Consider the following 26,057-nt stretch of genomic DNA (forward strand, 5'->3'; position numbering starts at 1 on the left):
ATGAAAATATCATTGTAAAATGTTTTAAATACATTTTAAAAATTACCAATAAAAACTAAACACTTTAATGTAATTTGATTTACTATTCATACTCACACATGTCACATTCTAAATTTAAGCCTTGAATAACAAAATAAAGGGAATGACTTGCATTTACTCTGTTAGTGAATAAATTGAAATTGAATATGTGTACAAAATGACTCAGGTCACCATGTGCAGTCCGAGCACATCAACACAATGCGCCCGATTCATTCAACCACAAACCAAAAAGTCAGCCTATGTGGTGTCAGTGTGGCCCTAACAGCAACACTCCTAATGCTAAATGAATCCGTCAACAGACTCGAGCTGCACACACACTTAGCGTTCTGTCCGACTGACTTCTCATTTATCATCTGCACTCGGCACCATATCTTGATTAGAGAGGTTGATCTTTGGCTTTCATTTGCTCATTCATCCGTATACTTTCTCTCTATAATAACTATTTTTTCATTCATCCCTCCTCTCTGATATCCATTTTTTTTTCAAAAAAATCAGATTTCTGAACATGAAATGATTCGTGGAGTTTTGTGGTGGGGAAGACTTGTAAAGAACTCAGTGCAGGTCATTTTACAACCCACACAGTTACAGAAACCTTAAAGAGGTGAAAAGCCCTTGCAAGACCAAACATTAATATGACAATAACACTCATAAAAATAATATTATTGTTGTATTTAACCAAAATATTATAATTGTTAAGCTGCCAAGTTGTTAATTTGAAGGCACTGTGTTAGTATGGATGTTGAAAAAATACAAACAACAGGCCTAGCAGGAAAATCAATGAAGAACAGCGGGTTTTGACTTAATAAAGCAGCGTGTGCCTTTCAGTCAACAGTATCAAAGAAAGTCCATATTGTTACCAATATATATATATATATGCATATTTTAGGAGGATCTAGCTATAGTTTTTGCACTGTGAGCAGAATAAAAGTAATGATGTAAAAATATCATGTCCAAAAAAAACAAAAATCCTTCTTGGAATGCTAAAGTGAATCTTTTTCTTTGTTTTGCTAACTTTGAAAGCAACCTACATTATTCAGTAATGTGATATACAGATACAAACAAAACCCATGAGAAAAAAAAGTTTATCAATTATGGCAACAGCTGACTCTTCTTTTTCCTTTTAGGCTTTGCCTGAGGCACCCGGACATGTTAATCATGGAGACATTTGTCAAAGTCAAGCATGGAACACAAGACTCCGCTGTAGCTGCCCACATATCCAAGGTGCCTAAAGCAGCATGACTTCTCACTTACAGTTACAGTTGTGCTCAGTTATATGGCATGTAGACAGGGAGTAGAACAGGCTAATTTATAGTTTATTAATAAGAGATCTGCATTTGACAAGAAATTAATAGGACAGCAGAAGATCACAGCGAACAACAAAACTGAAAGGTCCTCCGCTGGGGATCAACTCTTAAGGAGCTGTGCTTCCACAGGCCAGTAGAGGGCAGCAGCACTGTTCTGCTGCAGTGATTCAGTCTTCTACAAAGGCTCTTAGGAATTCTAGGGTCTGCAGGAGTCTCTGTAGAAACAGAGGTGACTCGAAAGTGCTTACCAGTAGGTCGAACAAACACCAGAAATACTCCCAGGAATAGCCTTACGAGGCCCTGAACCTCCACAGCTTTGAAGTTGGGAGTGGAGAGGAGCAGAGAAGTGGGGGAGAAGAAGGCTGGAGGAGTAGCAATGGTGGTACCAAGGTAAGAGAAGGTTGGGAGGTAGGAAGCAGCTCGAGTGTTGGGCAATTAGCCCTGAAGGGTTTAGAAAGCTCCAAAGGACAGAACTTTAATTGTTCTGTTTCTCCCCTTTTTGTATTAAGCAATATCCTCTCTAAACACTACTAAGATATACTGGTGTTTTCTTGATACAGGGTCTGCTCCAGAGTGCCTCCATCTTGTCACAACAGACACACAGAGCAGGGGTCTGCAAAGCTGGTCCTGGAGGGCCACAATGGCTGCAGAATTTTTATGGTGCCCAATTTCTTAATGAGAAGGCAATTCATTCCTTTCTTTCTTAAGCACTTGCTGCTCAAGCAGCATTTCAGTTGACTTCCATGTTCAGAATCCCCACCCATAACTGCTTATTTTAGTGTTAAACAGCTGAATTCACTGTTTTTAACTGCTCCTTAATAGTAATAAGATGCAAATGACAAAGGAACCAGCAGTCCTCCCTCTACCTCGTTTCTGTTTACACCATTTATTCATTTTGAACTATGTGGTTACATAAAATGAAGAGAAAATGTGAAGGACTGAGAGTTACTCATCTGCTTCAGGCGACAAATCATTTAAGTGACATCCCTGGAAAGAAAAAATCTGCGATATAGGAATGACGTGATATGGCATAATGAAAACGTGAATAAGCCATAAAATTAAATAAGATCTGTTTACTAGCATGCATTTGTTTCTAATTAAGCAATCAGGTTGGAACAAAAACCTGCAGTCTCTATGGCCTTCCAGGACTGATTTTGAAGACCCCAATATAGAGTTATATATACTTTGCTCTTCTCTTACTTGAAAACATTAATTGCCAACATTTATACTGATTCTTCATTATGCTGTAAAATAGCAGGTAAAGGAGAGGCAATCATAAAAAAGTGTATTTAATAAATGGAAATGACTTGAACATGCAGAAGATGGTATGCTTTTTTCAGTGACTTTTAAATACATTTTATTTCAGTTGCAGACCATGCAAATCATAAAACAATAAATGTTTTGATGATCTAATCAGCTGTAGAAGAGTAGAACGTCATGCAGATACACAAAGTTGGAAAGTGTCATTTTTACGTCAATTATTAGAATATGTGAAATCACAGAAACAGAAATAATAATTTAATTAATAACAGATACCTTATATTCCCTTTAAACCTGATTTTACTTGCCCGGCAAGGTTAGTACTTGCAGTTACTCTGTTGATACACACCATATAAAACTGCAGGCGATAATGTTTCTTCACTAAGCTCAATACAAACATGCAGAAACCTGAAAAAGTAATAACATGCAGTCAGTTACCTCAGCAATGCCAATGCATACATTTTACAATTCAACATTAATTTTTAGATTGAAATTTTAGTTTGAATTATTTTATTTTCAATAAGGATGGGGAGTTTTGGAATGGGACCTGGAAATCACGAAGAAGCTCCACAACACATTAGAGGTACTGGTCTCATAAAAAGCAACGCTAGCTCAGATTTGTAATGTCGATAATGCAACATTATTTATTTTACTCAAGTCTAAATTCCTTAATACCAATGCGGCAGACATAAGGCTTAGTAGGCAGTAATTAAGGGATGCACTGTTGTGCACAAGATCAGCATCCACTGACCAACAGTGTGACCCTGAGGCAAAGTATATCAAATATCTGTAAACACGTGTAACTACAGCTCTGCACTTGTAAAGCTCTTTAGGACAAATTCAAGTCAAATAAAGGCTGTTGGAAAGGGAAGATCTTCCAATAATTGTTGATTCAAACTTTTATTCTATAAAGGAAAGTGGTCCTATAAAATAGCATTTCACTTTTATTTCTCTTTAGTTGTTATTAATCAACAGGATGAAAACATGTAAAATGCCAAATTCAGATCTAAAGTAACTTGGTACATTTCATTCAAGTTAAAGTACTCCCAAACTGTATCGCTGAATTTAACTGGCTGTACATTTTTTGCTTCCAGCTGGCTCAGCATTGAATCCGTATGACATTTAAATTAGTCGTTCATGTTCAAGTTCAAGTTGACTGTCAAGTACACATTGTACAACAAAATTCTTACTTGCTCATCTCCCACAGACAAGTGACAGCAGAAAAATAACAACAACACAATTCATTTCAAAGGAATACTCCACCCAAAAATTGTATTTTTTTTATATGCTACTTACACCATACAGTTTGTAGTGATGGCTGAGATTTGTTTGTCTCAATGACAACAGGGATAACAAACTTTGTAATGTGATGGGTGGTTATGGTGACCAGCGCTGGACCACAACAAAAAAATATCAACAACTTTCATCGACAAAAATCTCATGTTTCTTGTGTTGAATAATTTATATGTTAAGTCACTTAATAATATGTTCACAACATGCAAAACACCTGCATTTTTGCAAAAATATTGCTAAATAAATGCTTCTGGAAAAAATCAGAGCCATGCAAGTAGAGGAAGCATGTTCACAACGGAATGAACTTTTGAATTGAAGACAGAATGTCACCCATGAATTAGGGGAAGAGGCAGATCTTCAATTCAAAAGCTCCATGAGCACACCACATATAACTGGATGACCTGATGTTTGCTGTTGTCCAACGCTGGTCATCACAGACGCCTGTTCTATCAGAAACCGTTTTGCATGTAAACATGGAATTGATTTTTTTTCTCAGCCACCACTACAAATTGGACAAGTAACATCTAAAAGAATACCACTTTTGGGTGGAGTAGTCCTTTAACACAGACACTGAATAGCACATCACACAACACACACAAGAAGTACTCATGCAGTGCTCAGAATCAGTGAAAGGAGCCTTCGATCAAAACTCTCCACAAATCTACTGGCGTGAGTTAATGATCCTCGACTGTTTGCCAGAATGAAGAACAGAGAGACGATGCACACTTTTGTTATAGTCTTTAATAATTCTTGTGTCCTTTCTAAGGCAGCATGTGTTGTGTGTGTTGTGAATAAAGGTCAGCCATGTTCTGGTAATATTCTGAGCCAACTTCACTGCTCTTTGTAGAGCTTTGTGGTCCTCAAATGAGCGGAACTGATCATGAACTCTAATTGGGGAGTACAAATGGAAACATTCTTGCTTTCTTAGATGTCAAAGAATTTATGGCATTAGTGAGTCTTCTTGATGGCTGTCATGGATGTCACTTTGGCACATGTGGAAATATGTTTTTCCTGTTTTCACACTAATTGCGTACTTTTCTTTTGTTGTTTATTTATTTTACCATTATTACAGTCATGTCACCACATCACCATTTTGTTAAGCACTTTTCTTGTTTGAGCTCTGCCACCATATAGCATGCAGAAATGACCCCATCGCTAGCCACGTGATACATTAAACAAGATGTCATCTCCCTGCCTTTATAAAAAGACAAAAAAAGACAAAAGTCCTAGTTTTGTGGCTTTCTTTAAATCAAAACAGTAATCAATTCAGGTATTGTCAGGATGTTTGCTTTGTTGTTTATGACGTCACGTTTTGCACACTGGGTTTTGACGATCATTATTTTGTGAATATTCCCAGTTTCTTAACCTTCTGCCTTGCCTTGTTTCTCACTGGTTATTCATTTTCTGGGTTTTCCTTTGCCTTTGGTGTTCTCAACGATAGCCAAAGAGTCCCCAATGCAAGCAAGTCGTTAATGATGGAGACTTCAAAAAATGTAAAGCTACTGACTCTCCACAGCATCCCCTCCTTTGCAGATGTGAGTGTACTCTGCCTTCTCCTTCCTTTGGTTTTGCTGACATTAAGGGAGTGTTTGTTATCCTGGCATTGTTGGATCAGAAGAAAAGTCTCTTCTCTGTAATCCACCATCGCAATGGCAGTGTCATCATGAAACCTAATGATGGAACTGGTAGGTTAACACGAGGACAGCAGGTGCTCTAGCACACTGCCCTGGGGTGGTGAGGACCAATGTGGAGGAAGTGAGGCTGCTAATCTGCACACGCTGAGATTTGCACTTACAAAGAGCTGAATTAAGATCTTTATTTATTAATAAGATCTGCATTTATGTATTAGCAATGTTTGATCTCTAGACATCCAATGACTGACAATCTGGGAATGAGATAAGCAGGAAAAAAGTTCAGAAGACAATATGCTGACTGTAGTGTACTTGTAAATAACTTACAAATCTTTTATCTACTTTATTTTGTTAAGGGTATAAAAATATAGTGATTAATAAAACATTATGCACCCATGCTGTATATATTGTATATATGTTTGGTTTTTTTTTGTATCAGTATACTGCTGCTAGATTATGTGAATTTCCCCTTGGGATTAATAAAGTATCTATCTATCTATCTATCTATTGCTGAGAAAGGTTTTTCAGAATGTACTCTATATTTAGTTCTAATACAGAACTAAACTTAAATAATTTAACAAATGTTAGGCTGGTCACTTATGATTTGCTTTTTAGACAAGTCTCTTTTTTGTTTGAAGATTTGACAGGCCTGTATTTACTGTATTTCAGGAAGTGCCTTTCTTAGTTAACACCACCTCCAGTCACTTTACACACACCAAACAACACTCATTACATACAAGACCAAGCCGCCTAAAGCACAGGTAGGCACCGGATGTACTCAGGATCACACAGTTAGGGTCAGTGGTGCTATTGGAGTTTTCTGTGTAATTGCCCAACAGACCACCTGCCTAATAAGACATTTGAAAGAGGTAAATTACCTGTCAAATAGAGAGCAAAAGAAATAAATCGATGGTAACGGACAAGAAACTGAAGGGGCTCTTCTCTTTGGACAAAGGTGACAAAGTAATCAGCCACTGTCTCTCCATAGAAAAAGTAATTTACACACAGCAGGAAGTACCTGTGAAGGCAAAGATGGGATTATAGCTAACAAACCATTAACAGCTTCTTAAAATGATAGCTTACAAAAGATAAAATGCTTCTCATCAAAAGTTTTATGACTAATTTAGATTGCTACTTTTTTGTTTTTAATTGAGAACAGCAGACTCAAATCCACTTGCTGATTTTGTGCCTCATAAGTAATGGTGTCAATGCTTTTGCTAAAATATTAAATAAATACATAAATACTTAAAAAAAAAAAAATCAGAGAAGTGCATGCAGAGGAAATGTTTTCAAGTTGGACCACATGAATACTGATAGCTTTTTTTATGAGTGTGTTTCCTCCTATAAAATGGACAGTTGAGCAGAGTGAGAGGTACTAAGATGAGATGAGCATACTGACACATCAAGTTGCCCAGTTGTATGTTCACAGCTAGCAAAATGCTTGCACTTTTTATTAAAATAAAGACAAAATCAGAGCAGTGCACACAGAAGAAATGCATTCACAAGCGATCAAGCATTTCCATTAAAGACAGAACTCTTGACCACTATATGAAGGGGAGGGACAGGTCTTCTAACGATTCTGTGTGAAAGCAATTCCTCCGTTTGCACTTCTCTCATTTTCTGGAAGTATTTATTTAACAATATTTCAGCAAAAATGCATGCGTTTTGCCTATTGTGAAAATTCTCAATGGACAATTTCACGAGTGGATTATGTAACACTTGCCACAGTACCCATCAAAGGCAGGTAACAGAATAATTTAAACATATTTGCTATCTCTTTACCTATTTGTACTTTCAGTACATGTCCTCTGTATTTGTGTGTGTGAACATCTCACCGGCGCTCCCTCCCTCAAGCATTTTCTCGTAAAGCCTACATCTCAGAATCTGTCATTACCTTCTCACCTCCTGTCTGGCTTTTATACTTTCCGTCATTGATTGCAACTTTCTCAGCATGTGCCTTTACTCTTCCTTGTGCATCTCACACACCTCCTCTTTTGTCGCGTCAACCAAGCCAAGCCAAAATTATATAGTAGATATGTAATTTCAATATTTTTATTGATGATTTTGATATTGTTTGCCATGGTCCAGCATTGGTCACCACAGACATCCAATCTATCAGAAACTTCATTATCTTTATTCTCCATGAAAACATGACATTACATTTTTTCTTAGCCATCATTGCAAACCACACAGAGTAAGTGGCATAAAAAATAATTTTGGGAAGAATATTCTTTAAAGGCCATTGAAATCATTCTATATTCATGTTTGGATCAGCGACTTTCTAAACATCTGCATGGGCAGCTGTGACTACTCACCCTGATGAGTAACTCTGAAGGCTATTTCTGCTTTAATTTGAGTCACTTGATACAACTACAGTCTATAGTACATATTGATATAGTTGTGCCCAAAGTATAGTCCTTCACTTTTCAATTTAATTCTGCTAAATCTTTGCCTAGAGTGTCCTGAAATGCCAGTGACACATTCTCTGAAGTATTAACCATGGTCATGCCACTTGAATGTACTATACTAGTCTCACCCTGGCATCTGCGTCTGTTTTTAACTCGGCATTATGTTTCTCCTCTAGCACATATAAATACCTTGATTTGTGGATGCTGGATGTGGGTGCAGGCATGTGCCAGTAGTTATTTCTAGTGGTCTTCACCATGTTTCACTGTAAGGATAGCATTCCTTTTGACATGGTCGCTGTTTAAGCTTCTGCCGCACAAACAGCATTAAATTTTGGCCAAGGCTGCTATCAAACGAATTGCAGACAAGCTTTATGACGATTATTCTTCACTAATGATTTGTTTCTTGCCAATCTCTCATAATGTCACAATGTCATTATGAACTGTTAGTATATCCGAGCAATGCAGCCTTATGATTCTCATCCAGTGAATTTTGTGCTCTTTTAGGCAACTTCTTTCCCCTCGAGAAATTTTTGTTCACAAATCTGCTGTGGGTTGAGTCTGAACTGTGTGACACAGCTTCCATTCTGAATTATTGATCAAACAATGCTTGCAGGAGGTTCAGAAAATGAAAACTTTTATTACTGCTTACAAAAATACACATATACTGAAAAATCTAACATATTTCTGATCACAATAGAGCTTAAATGGATCCTATGAATTAGGTGACTTGCTTGGGTACACTTCATTACTAACTCAGAAATGATTTTACCAAAGTTCTAAAGTGTGAATGGGTTTTACAGTCATGAAAGCAATGAAATTTAATACAAGGAAAAGCTTTTTAAAAACAAAAGCTGTACAAATTTATCAATGTCATCTACTGCATACATGCTATTTATTTTGCTTGTAAACATTTGGTGGACGTGCATGCCTTCAGCTCCAGAAGGCTGGGTGTGAACTCTATCCCAGTCTCTGCCTCTGTGAAGCTGGCATAGATCCTTCTTAGTCCTAATACGTTCATGTTAGGTAATTTTGACTGAGTATGTGTTGTCCTTGATACCCCAATGAGGCATGGACAGGACATAAATTTGTTTAAGTGGTGTCAGTAAAAAATGAATAGATCACTTTTGTGCTCATTTACTTAGGAGGAGGCTAACACTGAAGCCTGGCCTATACTGTAAATAGCAGATTAGGACTGTGCAATACCCAAATATTTATATAAGCAGTATGAATTTTGTAAAGCTTGTGATATGGAATATTACTGTTGATTTAAGGATTAAAATTGAGGGCCTGCCAGCATAACTAAAAAACATGACATATTGCTAATATAAAAAAAGATGACACTGCATATATAAGCAAAATAACAATCTAGTCAAAGATTATGTCATTGGAAAAAATTACAGTACAGGTAAATAGGCACTTCAAGTTAAATAATGAAATTGTATTTTAAATAAAGCTAGGCAATGTGGTAGTAGTAAGTCAAGTCACAAGCATCCATTAAGCAGATTCAGTCTTTAGTCACCATTAGGACTCCATCATAGTTACTTCATTTAGTGTGTTATTTTGTCCCTGGCCTTTTTGTTTTGGTATTTTGCCATGACCCATGAAAGTGTGATTGATCTGTGTTTACATGGCATGATCAGAAAATCTCACGGTGTGCTAAATATACATTCTCAAGGCCTACTTGTTACACGGCCACTTACTAGAACTGGAAAATGCTAAAGGCTTACCGATTTTGAAAATTGCTCAAAGTACATTTTACTTTACAGAGGTGATTTTGCAGACTGACACAACACACATATATCATTTAGAAAGTGGTCAGGTCATGTTTAAGGGTGCCTAAAATTTGCAAATCTGTTGAAATTGTGCAATTTCTTACCCTGTCATAGTCCTTTCTCTAAAAATATGCATGCTGATATTTTATATCCCAATAGTATTTTTACAGATTGGGGTGGGGGTGGCCAGTAAACCTCCACCGAAAATTACTGAAAATAATTATAAAATAGCAGCAAAATACGTAAAAACCCTAAAAATTGAGTTACAGTGGGTTATCAGATCCTGATTCATATAAAATGTTCTAAATATGTTACACGGGGCCTGCAATGACTGTTAGTTTTCTTCAAGACCCCATTTAAGGTGTGTTTCATATATACCGTAGACTGTATCTGTATACAGTTTAGCTGGATTACATTTATGCTTGGCATTAACATGTCTCTCCAGTGCCCACACCATGTCTGGATAGGAACCCAATCAACTCCCAATATACACATAACAATTTGGGGTGCAGTGGTCACTCACATATATTTGCAAAACACATGCATTGCAGCTATGAACCTGTAGTTAGAATGGCAACAGGCTGTTCGTAATGTCATAACAGGAAAGAGTGAAAAAAAGGCTACATGCCACGCTGCCATAAAGAACATTAGTGCTTTATGGCAAAGATTCTCATAAAGGAGTTGAGAGGATGATTTCACATATATGCTTCTGCTGGTTTTCAAGTGTCATGGCTCCCTACCCTTTTGTAGCTTACCTAACTGCTGCTTTTTGCTGTTTTCACATGCTCTCAGACAAACAGTGAATACAAGTTGTCAAGTCGAAAACATCACAAGACCACTCAACAAACATCAGAATTACAAGTTGGACGATTCAAACGAAAAAAAAAGCTACCTGAATTGCGACCCTTCACCTTAGTTTGTTGTTTAAAATACAACATATAACCTGGTCGGCCTGTAATGCCATTTTTGGTTGAAATACATTTGGACATTTGCTTTAAGACAAACAGAGGGTTTTTCAGTAATCAACAAAAGTTATGACACCTATGCAAATTGTTTGCTCAACTTGCAAGGCTCAAATTACTTTATTTGCTGTAGAACATCTGTAGCTTGTAACCTATTGTTCCTTGAAGAAGGCCCACTTGTAACATTTAGAAATTTCCTGTTATCAGTTTTTGCTAACCTAAACTTTAAATTTAATCCTCTGGCAGTTTACTGCTTACCTTTTCACCATTTTAGGTCATTTATTGCATGTCAACTGATTAAATTTGTGGAAAAACTAAGAAATTGAGAAGAAATATTAAGAAATTGAGGCACTAGTAAAATATTATTATTTAATAAAATATGTGTTATTTATGAATTAGCCTGTTCATTTTGTATTATGTTTTAAAAACATAGGCAGTGCAACAGCACTAGTAGCAAATTACCTTTTGTTAACAAATTTAATGTTCAAAACCAAGCACTCTTGTCTAGATTGCAGCAAAAGTACAAGAGGGCAAATATCATGGCCTGTGTAGGAGGGGGGAGCGGACATATTCTCGTGGTGCACTGGGAGGCCTTGAAGTAATACAAAATGAGAACCACTGCTCAAGAGAGAGTGTACACACACACAGACAGACAGCTTTCTGAAAGTGGTCAAAATATGTTAATTATTTTAAAATTTGTCACTCTACCTTTCCTATGTACATGTTTTGTATATATGAGGGAAAAAAAACTGCACATCAAGCATTTTTGGATGAAGTAAAAAATGCAGATCCAGATATACAGTATCTAGATCAAGACCTGAAATGGGCAACTTCAGAAAAGTAATTTTTGTGATGGCACAAAGTACTTTCTTAGAAACAACTAACATGAATGATACATCTATTTACTATTAGTATCTCTGGGATTTGCTCCCATGCCAGCTTTTAGATGAAAAATGTAAACATACTGCACAGAATATTTTGAAAAGAACATGTTAAACACTACCTGAGTAAGAAGAAAAACTAGACACACAATATAGCTACACAAAATATTGAATAATATAAATAAATTATATTATATTAACTAAATAAGAATATTATGTTATGGAGATCTAATTATACTTACCCTTGGAGATTTTTGCTTTTTTATTTTGAGTAATTCAAAAAATTGTTGAATGATGGAAGAATGGATTAATGATTAGTGTTATTAAGTGATATTCTCCCCGTTGCTTGCAAGCTTATAGCTTCTTTACATGGAATAATTGGTGGTGAAGGTGAAATGAATTACTTTGCTGTTCACCTAAAGCAAACCACTTACCAGCTTAATGTTCTGAACCAGGGAAGGTCATATGAATGATAAACCCGATATCCAATTGTTATAATTTCATGGAAGCACTTGATTTGAATACCAAGAACCTAGAATCCAAAAGACACACACAGTCTGTGAAAACACACATTTTAAAATCTTTTTTTTCATACTTTTAAGAAGTTTTGCATTTTTTTCTGTTAAGTAGATCCACACCAATATATTCAAGCTCTTTTATGAGTTATTACATATTTCAAGATATAATGACAACACGTTTCTGCAGCTCACTATATTTGCCTTGCTTTGTGACCGACTGCACTGTGCCGAGGTGTTACATTACAAGTGGAATTGCTGAATGCACACAGTGAGGGAAATTAGATTCAACTGTTTCACTGGCCATATTCTCTAGAAAACTGAAAGGAAATCTCTGCGACATAACAGGCAAAAAAGTCATGTCAGCAAATACTACTTGTGAAGGTCAGCACCCACTATTCTCTAATGAAGCAGGACATATAATTAACATACATTTTATAAAAGAACATTAACAATGTTGAAGAAAAAGCAAAATGTGCCATTCAAAATGTCCCAACCCCTCTCCTAGTGTTTGCAACCACAATAAATGAAGTCTGTCTGAAGTCGGTTTCACATTTCTGTGTTTACGTGACCAGCAGGCTCATTCTCACAGCCTGTTTAAGGAGTATCTTGTCTTTACTTTTTTAACTCTCTGACTGCCATGTGTGTACATACATTAACGTTCTTGGTGGCAGGCATTCCTGGGTTAACCTATCATAATGACATTGGCATTATATTGTCAACTACTTTTTAACTTGATTTTTTTCCAGGATTAAAACATTCACTTGGTGTTAATAAGATGGCGACAGACTGGGTTAGTAGTGGATGGCACTTTGGCACAGTGGTGAGCACCACTTTCTCACCACCCTAAAAGAATTTAAATTTTAGTCATGGTGTGTGTGGAGTTTGCACATTCTCTCTGTATGTGCATGGGTTTCTCTCCAGGTATTCCAGTTTTTCTTCTTGAGGATGTGTATGTTAAATCACCTGGATTAACGTGTGTACAGTACATGAATGTGCCCCTTGATGGGCAGGAGCCACATTCAGGATGGGTCCCTGCTTGGAAAGGCTCTGGTGCACTGAACTGAATGAAACAAGAATGAAATGAATGGATGAGTTCACATGTACATGAGATACAGCCTTTTTGGGCCAAAGGTAATGTTGTTAGCAGTTGTTTATAAAAATGTCAAAAGAAAATTGATCAGAAGATTGTCATGTAAACTACACAATGAAAGATGGCTGTCAAAGTAGTGCTAATTCTTTGGGCTTGCAATGGTGACAATGTCAGCGCACTCCCCTGAACAAAATTACCCACAAAAAGAAGCAGATATATGTAGCAAAAGGGCAACATACAGTATATGAGAAATAAAATATTCAAATATTTATAAGAATGTAAAAAAACACACATGCCTTGTATTCTCCTCTAGCCTCAGCTGAAAAGAACATGCTAATCAATGACATAAATTCAGGACACTACCTGAGTAAGAAGAAAAACTGACTAGAACAAAGACAAGACAGAACGTTACAGCTACACAAAATACTGAATAATATGAATTCAGTATATTAAATGAACTAAATAAGAATATTATGCTCTGGAGATCTAATTTTACTTACCCTTGCAGATTTTTACCTCATTATTCTGAGTAATTCAAAAAATTGTTGAATGATGGATGAATGGATTAATAGTTAGTGTTATCCTAAATGGCATGGCTCTTTCTTACCCTTGCTTGCAAGCTTCTAGTTTCTTTACATAGAAAATTGGTGGTAAGAAAATACAACTGCCTAGTATTCCATCTAGCTGCATCTCGTGGTTTAGGCAGTAGCTAATCAACCATCTAAGACATTTCTTGAAAGACAAGAAAGTTGCCATGATTTTTTCACTTTCAATTGAACTTTCATATGCTATTAGTGTTGATGTGGAGAAAACCTGCATGATTTTTGGTCATTACTTCTGAATACTTGTAATGTGACCCCAGAAAGTCTCTTGTGCAACAGACTGATTAACGTCTCTTGATATGGATATGTTGAGGTTGCATGTGTCTATTATTCCAGATACAGACTGACCTGCTCCTTAATGTATCTGTGCAGGAATCTCCAAGAGTTTTAAATTGACATTAAAAGTGACTCTCTCATCCAGCCAGCAGTATCTCTACTGGTTCACCTTGTTAGTGTCAAAGTATGAGGGCCACCTGAGGTAAGAGACGTGAGCCTGTAGATCACACCGTGTTTCCACTGCCAGGGACTCTGCTGTACACTAAACAGAACAACCATACCTCACCTGATTAAACTTCCGATCATTCTCTTCATGACAGAATAAATTGTAAGACTCAGATGCCATCCTATAATGCCTTCTCTCCCCCGAAAATCTATATATCTATATTAGTATACCGTTAACTCCATATTAAACTCGAGCACCGGCATAGATGTTTGGATGCTTTGCTCCCACTTACTGCCTAATTTTCTTCATAAAGTTCCTCAAAATCTAACATTCATATTGACATTGATGATCAGACTTAAATGAACACTCAACCCAAAAAATTATATTTTTTTTTTATATGTTACTCAACCAATGTGGTTTGTGGTAATGGCCAAGAAATCTTTTTAATCTCATATTTTCGTGGAGAAGAGTTAAGAATAATAAGAACACGCTTCCTGTTAATGCACTGCTTTGATTTTCCAGTAATATGAATTCAATACTACTTCAGCAAAAATACATGCACTTTAGCCATTGTGAGCTTATAACTGGAAAACTGACATGCATTATGCAACATGAATAACATCAGATTTATTTTAATATACATTTTAATATTGTTTGCAGTATTGGCCCACAAGCCTATTCTATTATAATCATTGATATCCGTTGTTTAGGAGAACATTTACTTGGGCATTAATACAAACCATATACGATAAGCAACATATAAAAATGAAATTTTTGGATGGAGTATTCCTGTAACTCTGCTGCCTTATAAATAGATTTTCTTACATTTAAGATGACGTATAATTGTGATCCTTTATTCCTGCCTCTTGGATGTACTATAAGCAATGTCACAGCTTGGACATGTGCCACATTATTTTTTATTTATGTTGCAAGACTAGTGACTCAGAATTGGCCCTGTAGATGTAAATGTTAGTTTCTCTGTGATGGACTAGGACCAACCTGAAAATGGATTTTCCCCACCGAAAATAAAAGGGATGAAGAATTAATAATGAATGGGATGGTCATAGATTTACTGCAGGTGCAAAGGGTTAGGTTGATAAACATTATTTTTTATCGTATATCCAAATGTTCATGTTAAATTTAAAAACAGAAAATCCCTATTTGAACATCAGCTATAAATTAAAATGCAAATCTGTCCATCTATAAAAGTTTCTGAACAGATACAATTGAAGACAACACCAAAATGCGTCTTAAAATAGTTCTGGTTCTACTTTTATCCACCTTACTGATGTTTCTCAAGGCACAATTTCTGCTCAATGTTCAAAGTAAGGCACAACAAACATTTTTAGCTAAACAGGTCTCTAGAAAAACAAAACCCACTGTTATAAAAGTATGTTAGCAGAAATGCATACGTTAATCTTACCAGAAACATGAGTACCAGTGGTCCCATATAGATGGTTAAGAAGAAGCCAGAGATCATTGTTAATGTTAAAATTCCACGAATCCACCAGTTCTTCCATCTGAAAATATAACAAAATACCAAATGCTGAATAATGTTAAGCATTTCAGTTACGCGATAACTGTCGATGCCTACAAAATCAAGTATAATTAATGAACTTACATTGTCACAACAAAAAAGTATTTTCCTGCAATGTAAATCCATACTTGTGCAAATGGGGCATCAGAATGATTTGAAGAAAGAACTACTGAAACAAGTAAAGAGCAGCACTGTGGCGCGGTGGTAAGCACTGCTGCCTCATGGATCCAGTATGTTGAAAATGCACATCGTGTTATGTGTGTGCATGAGAGGGCCGTGTAAATACACAAGCACTGCCTTGCGCCTGATGCTACTAGTGACAGGCTTTGTCTTTCAATGACCATGAACTGGATTAAGCAGATTTGATTTGTTATGTTAGTGTAAGTAAACTACAAATTATCATATAGCATTCAAATGCAAGGTATGAGCACATGTACACTTTTAAATTGGTGCACAGCTGGGGCCTGCAAAGTTGATCCTGGAGGGCTATAGTGGCTGCAAGTTATCACTGTTGATGCACTTATTGTTGAAGCATCCGTTTTATTCTTCATATCTGCTGTGTCACTTCTAAGTTTCACCAACCCAAATTGCTTATTTTAGCATTACACAGCTGTATTCACTGTTTGAATTGCTCCTTATTAGCAACACAATGCAAATAGCAAAATGGTTCTCCATCTAACTTGTTTCCATTGACACCTGAGTTTATTCAACATGAACTATCTGGTTTAATAAAAACTTAGAAGGAAACTAAAGAGAAAAAAGTGAAGGACTGAGAATTACTCCGCTTAGGACAACAAATCATTTGGATATAGTCTTTAGAAAGGAAAATAATCTACGATATTAGAATAACCTGTCATATAAGAATGAAAATGCAAACAAGCCATGAAATTACATAAGCCCTGTTATTGGCAAGGATTGGTTTCTCATTACGCAATTGGGCTAGAACCAAAACCTGTAGCCACTATAGCTCTACATCACTGACTTTGCCTAAGCCAGAGTATAGTCTATACCACAGGCATCAAGCTCAGGTCCTGGAGGCCTGCGGTGGCTGTGGGTTTCCCTGCCAGGCACTTTCTCAATAAGTGTCCAAATACCTTCAGAATGGAGCAAACTTCTTTTGATATTTATTTTACATGACCTTCCTCTTAATATACACAAAGCGTAATAATTACCAGTAGCCAAACAATAATGATGTTATGAACCTGGGGGGATTTGTCACATGCTAATTTCACTTCTAGGCCTAATTTTGATTTATAGGAATAATTTTTAATATTTTACAAATCAGGTCAGGTCAGATTGGGGAGCATACACTGGTGCAGCGCGTTGCCGCACCCACCACACAACAAAACAGCTATGGATCCTGGTTGGCAATCCCCATAGCAGATATGTGGTCCAGTCGCACCTCTCAAAAATGACCATCTATTTGCTGTGTTACATGGGTGTTTCCTTGGCCTGGTGCAGCCACTTGGGTCCTCAGCAATGAGGATTCTATGAGATGGGGAATCGTGCCACATGGCCATAGTGCCGTAACTGACACTCCCTCACAATTCAGACTCCGTGAGGAACTGGTCATTCAATACAAAGTCAAACCAGCAGCAGCCAAGGATTCTCCGAAGAGACACAGTACCAAAGGAGTCCAGTCTTTGACTAAGGTCACTGGATAGCAACCATATAACAAAACAGGAAGCGCCAGGACTCCAAAGACTTGGACTTTCATCCTTTTGCAAAGATAATGGGTATGTCACACAGCACTTTCCAGCGACTATATGACCCCCCATGTTTTCCCAATCTGACTACTAACTTCTCAAGAAGAGTCACCAGAAACATGAATGTTGCTGCTGAGGTATGTAAACCTCTCGACACAGTCAACATTCTCTCCACAGACAAACACTGCTGATGGCTGTGCCCAAGAGGTAATTAAAGGCCTGTATCTTGGTTTTTATCCAGGACACTGGAAAGCTCGGGCACTAAAGACTCCTCACTCAGCCTCTCAAGAGCCCCAATCAGAGCCTCCATTGACTTTCTTACGGTCATTTTTTTTTCTGCTTTCAAGCTAGCATTTTCTATACTGTTTTACAGCATGGGTGCCAGCACTTTGTGTCCATTTACAACCGTATAATAACCAGAAGTGCTGATGTGTGACATCATCGCTCCTCTGGTGTAAAAGATGGTGATGTTTTTTCTACAGAATCCAAATTTAGGGATAAATCTTTACAGACAGATCTAGTTAGTCTTAGGAGTCTCTCTGGTAGTCAGGACTTTTGCAAGAACTTTCCAAATCTGAAGTTGTTAAATATTCTGAGCTTTATGTCAAAAATAGTGTTTTGTTATTATTCTGTCCAATTGTGTTGTGTTGTACTGTAATCACAAACAGTTTCTATGCTATGTGCACACATTGTGCAATAAATCTTATAAGTTTCAAAAACTTCAAAGTGTACATGTGAGGAAAGATCATCCACCCGTCCATTTTGACATGTACTGTTGCACACTGAGCCACACACCCACATTCACTGCATTGTGGAGAATATGGAGTTTGTCAGCTAATCTAGACCCATCTTTGGATTGTGGGAGAAATTCAAAATAGCTGGTGAAAACACAGACTGGCATGGTGAAGAAATGTAAACTAAAACCTGAGCTCCTGGAGCTGTGATTGCTAACCACAGGTTAAACATGTTTTAAACTTACTTATGGTTACAGCCGATTGGAATGACTAGCTTTCTATTGCTAATGTCAATTTTTTTACCCACAGAATTCAGAGTCGAAGATAGCCAGAACAGTAACAAACTGCGCGAGAGAGGACCTGTGGTTCAATTGCAGTGCAAATCCGTCACACCAGATTGATCTGCAGTTGCTAATAAACCTAATGCACTAGTGTTTGGGATGCAGGTGGAAAGCCAGAGCACCCACACAAAAAAAGCACACATGAACACAGGAAGAACGTGTAGCCTGCGCACAAACACTGACCAGTCCAGGGAATGAACCCTGCATGCTGGCGTTATAAGGCAGAAATGCTAACCCTACTGCTCTACTGCTTGATCAAGTAAGTGAACAGTAATATTGGACAATCTTAAATCATTTCATACTTCATAGCCCTGCTGATTTAAGGATTTCTTTTGTTTATACATGCTTATGTTTTATACATGCAGGTGTCTTTACCTCGTTGAACTTGTTATCTTTTAAGTAATTTTTAGTTTTACCAGTAATTCAAGACTAAAGAATCCATGTGGGTGTCAACCAATTTAATGCAATGGATTTTTATATAAACAGGATTTACAGGTTTAAAAAAAAATATTTTTTCCATAGGAGAAATTATTCCAATCACACATAAAATTGACAACAACCGTATAACTGATCACAGACAGGTCTAGTAAAATAAATCCAAAAAAATGGCATTCTCTTTTAGGTGGCCTGTTGGTGGTCAGTGGTTAGTGCTGCTACCCCAGTCCTGGATTACGGAGTTCAAATAAGTTTCTTAGGCATTGCTATATTTTGCTGCTGCAAAATAATCTGCAAGGAAAGTATTCATTTAAGTACTTATTTTATTTAATGCTGCAAATAATTTGAAAGGTAAGTATTCATTTAAATGAAGTACTTATTTTATTTAATATGTAAAACTTTTTTTAAATTAAAATAATAATTAATTGTAGCCTACTTTAAAAATTACCAAATGCAAATTCTGATGAACACCTGTATATCAAGTGTATATAGCATATGTTCACATTAAGAAATATCCCCAAAGCACATAGGGTGATAAAATAAGTTTAGAATAAGGCAACCTACCAGCTACAGCAGGTCATGGGAAATGCTAGTAATAATAACATCATTCCTGCCAAGGGTTTGTTCTGTTTATTCGAGGATTTTTACTGTGTGCTAATTGAAAAGTGTATGATGGGGCATCTGCTTTAGTCACCGTTTTTAATCATTGCTACATGCAAGATCATATGATCAAATTTCTCTTAAATTCAATTTTAGTAAATCCAGGATAAGCTATTTGTAGGCAGATGATTTACAAGTAAAACTTTCTCTGCTTATACAAATATTTCACAAATGCATCCCTTTCTGTGTGTGTTTTACCATGTACAAAATGACTCATGACTTTGCATGCATCTTTATATTATGCAACATGGCATCAGAAAACCACTTCTGTCTGCTCTCAGTCTTGTGTATTATGCAAGTTGATTATGTTTTCACCCATTTTCACTGTTATTCTTACCTTTGTTAATCCTTACTATTCCAGTTCTTACTTTTATTTGACCTTGTCACCGCTATTACTTGTGTTTTAATTACTGTAAACTTAACTTAACTTGATAGCATATTTTACACCAAAACACAATATCTTGCATTTAGAAAATGATTTTCCCTTTTTTCATCAGGAAAAATCTGTTGGAAATGATTGCAGCATTGCTGGAGTGTGTTTAATCAAGTCAATGGCAACAAATGACGCAATAAATCAATCCGATTAAGCTGCAATCGCAAAGCCCCACACATAAACCGAATACCAAATATTTAACAGTGAACTACCTAAACGCCACATTGATTCAATGTCCTTTTTTCATTTTAATAAACATGTGGGGCAGCTGCACTTTAAATAAAGTGTGTGTGTTTTTTTATTATTTTTTTTAAACTTGCTTCCTTTAATTTAGGATCACAGAAGACTCAGTATTGATGTCAGTAGGAATGGGTGCAAAGTAGAAATCTGCCACAGGTGAACACAACTCCCTCATTTGGAGCTCACAAGGAGACAAACAAAAGGAGTCTGATGAACAGAATGGTCTCTGCTCATTTTGTGCAACATCAGTTCTTCTTATGCTGTTAATTAATAAAACAGCATAACAAAAAGTGCTTCCAGGGGTGCAGCCGGCACTTCCACCACACTGGGGCGTGTCGGTGGAAGATTGCCGGGACACACCTGGAGGACATCCGGGGGACGATAAAAGGGGCCGCCTTCCTTCATACAATGACTTGAGTCGGGTGCAAGAGGACTGGTAGAAGTGATCAGTGAAATAGAGAATGATAGAGAAGAAAGGTAAAAAGATAAAGTCATACACGAAGCTGCTCGAATGTCTGCCACTCTTGGCGGCAAAAAAACAATGCTGGCCATGAGAGAAAAGTGTCAGAACATACAGTCATCAGCTTGCTGTGTATGGACCTGTGTAGCCACAGACTGACCGAGTGCCCATTATCACCCCTATCCACCACCATAAGCACCAACAATGGGCATGAGTTTCAGAACTGAACCATAAAGCAATGGAAGAAGGTGGCTTAGTATAATGGATCTAATTGTTTTTTTTAGTTCATTCCGACAGCTGTGTGCGTGTTTGTGTCATTTTACCTTGGGAAGAGATGGCAGCAGAACGTACCATAGGAAGTAGGCAAGACGGTGGATGTTATAGGCAATGTTCTGCTGGGCATTTTAGTCCTTGCATTCATGTAGATATTACTTTGACACATACCACCCTCCTAAAGATTGTTGCAGAACACGTACACCCTTTCATGGCAACAATATTCCCTGATGGCAGTGGACTCTTTCAGCAGGATAATGCACACTGGCACAATGCAAAAAGTGTTCAGGAATGGTTTGAGGAACACAACAAAGATTTATAAGTTGACTTGGTGTCTAAATTCCTTGGATCTCAATCCAAGGGAACATCTGTGGGATGTGCTGTAAAAAAATGATCTATGGAGGCTCCACCTAGCAACTTGCAGTACTTAAAGGATCTGCTGCTAACATTTTGGTGCCATATACCACAGGACATCTTCAGAGATCTTGTGGAGTACATACCTTGATGGGTTAGAGTTGCTTTGGCAGCATGAGGGGGACCTATGTAATATTAGGCAGGTGGTTTTAATGTTATGCCTGATTAGTTTGGCTGATCTTTTAATGTTATGGCTGCTCTATTAGCTTTGCACTTTTGGACACTGCACCTTTTGCCCTGAGTGAACAGCCTTTTCAAGTATTGCCATAAATTCTAAATTGGATTGAGATCTGGACTCAACCACACCAGGGGCCTCATGTACAAACGGTGCGTACGCACAGAAATGTTGCGTAAGAACTTTTCCACATTCAAATCGCGATGTATAAAACCTACACTTGGCGTAAAGCCACGCACTTTTCCACGGTACCTCATACCTTGTCGTACGCAAGTTCTCCGCTCGGTTTTGCAGACTGACGGCACCCAGCGTCAAAGCAATGCTACTGTTCCTGTGTGGTTACTCCTTATTTTTACTGTATCTGAAATCACAGCAGCAGCTAATCGGAAAGAGAATTATCGGTATACAGCTTCAAGAACACGCTGTCTCAGCCACGGCAAAACGTTTCAAAGCCTTTCCTGTACGGACCTTGCGGTTCAGAAACGGTTTCATCCCAAGAACTTTAAACGCACTCAATCAAGTGTTCCTTGTAGAACTGTTTGTACATATAAGTACAATTACTTCACTGTAAACTTGCACTACTGTTATAATATTACACAACCTGTGCCACTTTATAAAGCGGGTATTTACATATGATGACGATATCATTTTTAAGATGAAATGCAGCAAAATATGTTTATTATATTATACAGATAAAACTTTAACTTCATTTAAATAATCTATATTCTTTATTGGGACTGGCGTGAAGGATAAAATAATTAAACATGTACTGCGAAGATATTTCAATGTTCCTTAAACATTTTGAAGAATCGGCGCTCTAAGCTTACAGATGGCTTAACGTCTATTACTGAGCTGATTGTGTGGCGATCAACCGTGCATAAGATAACATATTGACATTGGACTTTCTCTATTGGACATAAAGCCGTCCATGAGTACTGCTGCAATAAATAATTTCATCGAAGGTCGCACACAATCACTGCACCGAGAAACCCATGTTTAATGACGTGCTTTAACTATCATCATGAAAATGATATCATATACACATCTCAGTATTTTAGTTATTCAGAGAGCTGTAATATCATGAATGTAATGGATTCTGTGTCCTGTCGGAGGAAGAGAGCCGGTTTAAGAAGAATTTAACGTGCTACTTTAATTACGATGTGATTTGAGAGACTGGTTAATTAAACGATTTTAAGATGAAGTTTATGATGTTCTATTTTAATGACAAAATAAACTACGTGATTAAAGTAAAAATTTCAAGATTGAAGTTGACATTTCGTGCTTTTTCCCCACTGTGTGCCTTTTTTTTCTCTGTACCCTAATAAGCTTTCATATGACACTCAGATGGTGGGCTACGTCTTGCCTTTTCACGGCGACTTTGCCTCCACTTGGTATTCGCTGAAATTCTTCCATTTTCCCTCTTCCTTTTCTCATTGTGTTTTCACAGAAGGCTGAGCTTAAGGGAGATTTAATATTGATGTGCATATTCAAAGAGGCGTAATTCTGGGAGGAGTTGGGGCGTTACATAAAGCGCGTGCACAAGCGTTACTTTTCACGCTGACCGGGATTTATGTAGCAGATGAACATAGAAGTTGGAGTATACACAGATTCCTGCATCTGGATTTTTCTGTGCTTAAGCACATTTCAGCTTTTGTGCTTACGTCATGTTATAGTGCGAATTCTACGCACGCCGTTATACATGTGGCCCCAGGACATTAGCACTGTTTGTACGGTGGCACTGAAGTACAAGCTACAGAAAATAGAAACAAGTGGCGCGAGAAAATTAAGAGCTGATCCTTATAAAATTAAAACAAGTGGCACTTAAAAAATGAGAGGTGATGTGTGTAAAATACAAATGGTGTCAACAATAAAATGTGGCGTAAGCAAAAAATAGAGGAGTGGCAGCATTAACAGGTGGTGCACATAAATCAGAATTGAGGGTACAAAAGAAGAAGGCTGGTTGGTGGAAAGAACTGTCAGTCACTTTAAGAAGAAAGTCTGATGACAGCAGTAGAGTGTAGATGTGAAATGTTCATTCTTTTTTATATGAAATATGTAGATAGGCTTTTCATAATTTAATCATAGGTATCTACCTGAGCATAAGTCAACAACGGAGAGTACCTCTTCAAAATTTACTTTCCAAAGTTATTTTTTATAACATAAAACAATCACGCCGTGTTAGGCGTTTCAGTGAGTTATTTGTAAAAGAGACATTAAAAGCAAGCTGAGCGCATTCTTTTCTCAGTGGTGAAATGTATTCCTGGCCCTAATATTTCTGCTGTGGGAATCTTGGAAAAATATGTCAGTTTTAGTATTGTAGCAATTCTCAAAGAATGCATTACCAAGGGATCCAAAATTAACACAGTGGGCCACATATTAGTGTGTTATTGTTCGACTGTATACTTACAGTAAATCTAAGAAACAAAAGTGTGAATTATAAATTAGGTTGGGCTTCCCTTGGCTATTCAGTATGTAAAAATAGTTTCTATATAAAATACTTGCCTTGATGAAAGTCCAGACAGAGCCTTGTTGAGACATTCTGGAGTATTGTCAACAGATGGTTGTACCTCAGGAGTATCTGTGTCCTGTTTAGAATCGCGGTCTGCTTCTCCTCCAATTTCAGTTTTGTCTTCTCCGTCTGTCTCCTTTAAAATATAAAATATAACAATTTATAAGAAAATGATCATTGTGCAATATCTCTATGAATAGTTTAAGCTCAATAGATTGTTTATTCATAAAATAAACCCAAAGGAGGACTAAACAAAATAAAAACCAATAGTACCAATTATAAGAATGAAAACATCATTTCTGTGAGCCATTGTTCATAAGTGCTGGTCCCTGTCTACCAATTAAGGCGATCCTCCCAAGTTCCTATTTTAAAATACCTCAAGTCTCTCTCGCTTTCTCTGCTGCGATTCCTCCCCCTTGACTGTGAGCTCTTAAACCAACTCAACTCATAAGTCTATACTGTACTCAAAAGCCATGAGGTGGTTTTAAACCCCGTTTAAGGGGTGGCTCTATCTGTGCTACAGGGACAGCAGTCCATGAATTTGCTTAGTGACTACCATTGCATTCAGATGCCTTAAAAAAAATGAAACACCTCTGAGGTTGCTTTCCTGTCTTATTTAAGGGACAACATGGCTTGTATTCTCTGAGCTTTGGGCCTTATGCTGTACTCTACTGACCCAGTTATCAGATATCCTTTTTCCAGCTTTCAACAGCCTGATGTTCTTTTCTCTCTGTATGTTTTATATCATACCAGTAAACCCCCGATTCTATAAAGAATTGGAAATCCAAGAATGGCAATCACTTTCTGTTCCCTCCGATCTTTGGAGGGATGAAAAATCATGGAGGGTGGGAGCGTCCTGTGAAAGTTTTCATTTAATTAAATAAAAATAATTGTACTAAAATTAACCAATTTATTAAAACTAAAATTGAAATTTAAATTGTTATATCATTGAAGTCCAAAATGTCTTTGAGTTGCTGCAGTCATAAGTAAAAAAAAACATTGGAGTGCAAAGGTATAAATGAAGTAAATTGGAAACAAAAAATTCATAAAATGGTAAATTCAAAATAGTTAATCAAAAATTTCCTTATAAACAACATTTTTGGTAAAGATGGTTTCCTGTCCTTGAATCAGCTCTGCCTGGTATGGAGTAGTTAAAACCTTCACTTTAACGTCACACGAATGCCGGACTCTTGAAAAGGCAACATAAAGTTGTTCATGTCCAAATACAGGCTCAGATAGGTAAATCCCTACAGGTTGTGTTGTGTTATTTGGGCGCCACCTACTGACGCTGGGAAGCCACAGGGTTTGACTCTAGGGTGCTGAGGCGCTGTGCGCGTGCGCTTTCAGCGCCACCTGGTTCACTTGTAGTGACGGCGGAGGATTCGCGTGCTGAAGTGACCATGGTGGCGGATCCCGGCTTGGAGATCTACATTACTAAACGAAGGTTGTATATGTGGTGGTGTGCGTGTTCGCGTTCAGGCAGTGGTTGTATTGTGCACAGCTTGCTTCTGGCGACTGGCATCCGTGCTAATATACAACCTTCGTTTAGTAATATAGATATGTACATACACACATACTAGGGGGGGCCCAAAAATAACCGGAAATATTTTTAAAACATGTTTAATTTAATTTTCTGTACAAACTACAATTATTCTCCTTCAAAGTAATCTCCATTGGCGGTAATACACTTATCTAACTGTTTGTTCCATTGTTCGAAACATTTTTTAAATTCGTCTGAAGCAATGCCCATCAATGCTCTGGTCGTTTCTTGTTTTACCTCTTCGATGTCAGCAAAACGCCTTCCTTTCAAGTCTTTTTTCATCCGAGGGAACAAAAAGAAATCACACAGAGCTAAATCCGGTGAGTAGAGTGGGTGGTTCAGGGTTGTCATAACGTTTCAATAACAACAGTTTCTGCAACACTTTTTTCAAGAAGAAA

The 26,057-nt window shown here is 37.3% G+C and overlaps 1 protein-coding gene across 1 annotated transcript in view; it reads right to left on the reverse strand.

Moving 5' to 3' along the window:
- The window catches only part of cds1 (CDP-diacylglycerol synthase (phosphatidate cytidylyltransferase) 1), a 90,973-nt gene that overhangs the window by 15,916 nt on the left and 49,000 nt on the right, over positions 1-26,057 (reverse strand). Inside the window, exons 2-6 of the mRNA XM_039758525.1 lie at positions 24,113-24,255; positions 15,626-15,722; positions 11,985-12,082; positions 6,406-6,545; positions 2,953-3,011 (exon numbers count right to left, since the gene is read on the reverse strand). Of these exons, the coding sequence (XP_039614459.1) occupies positions 2,953-3,011; positions 6,406-6,545; positions 11,985-12,082; positions 15,626-15,722; positions 24,113-24,255 (537 nt within the window). The remainder of the gene's footprint in view (positions 1-2,952; positions 3,012-6,405; positions 6,546-11,984; positions 12,083-15,625; positions 15,723-24,112; positions 24,256-26,057) is intronic.

This window comes from Polypterus senegalus, chromosome 7 (genome assembly GCF_016835505.1).
Source record: "Polypterus senegalus isolate Bchr_013 chromosome 7, ASM1683550v1, whole genome shotgun sequence".
Lineage (NCBI taxonomy): Eukaryota > Metazoa > Chordata > Cladistia > Polypteriformes > Polypteridae > Polypterus > Polypterus senegalus.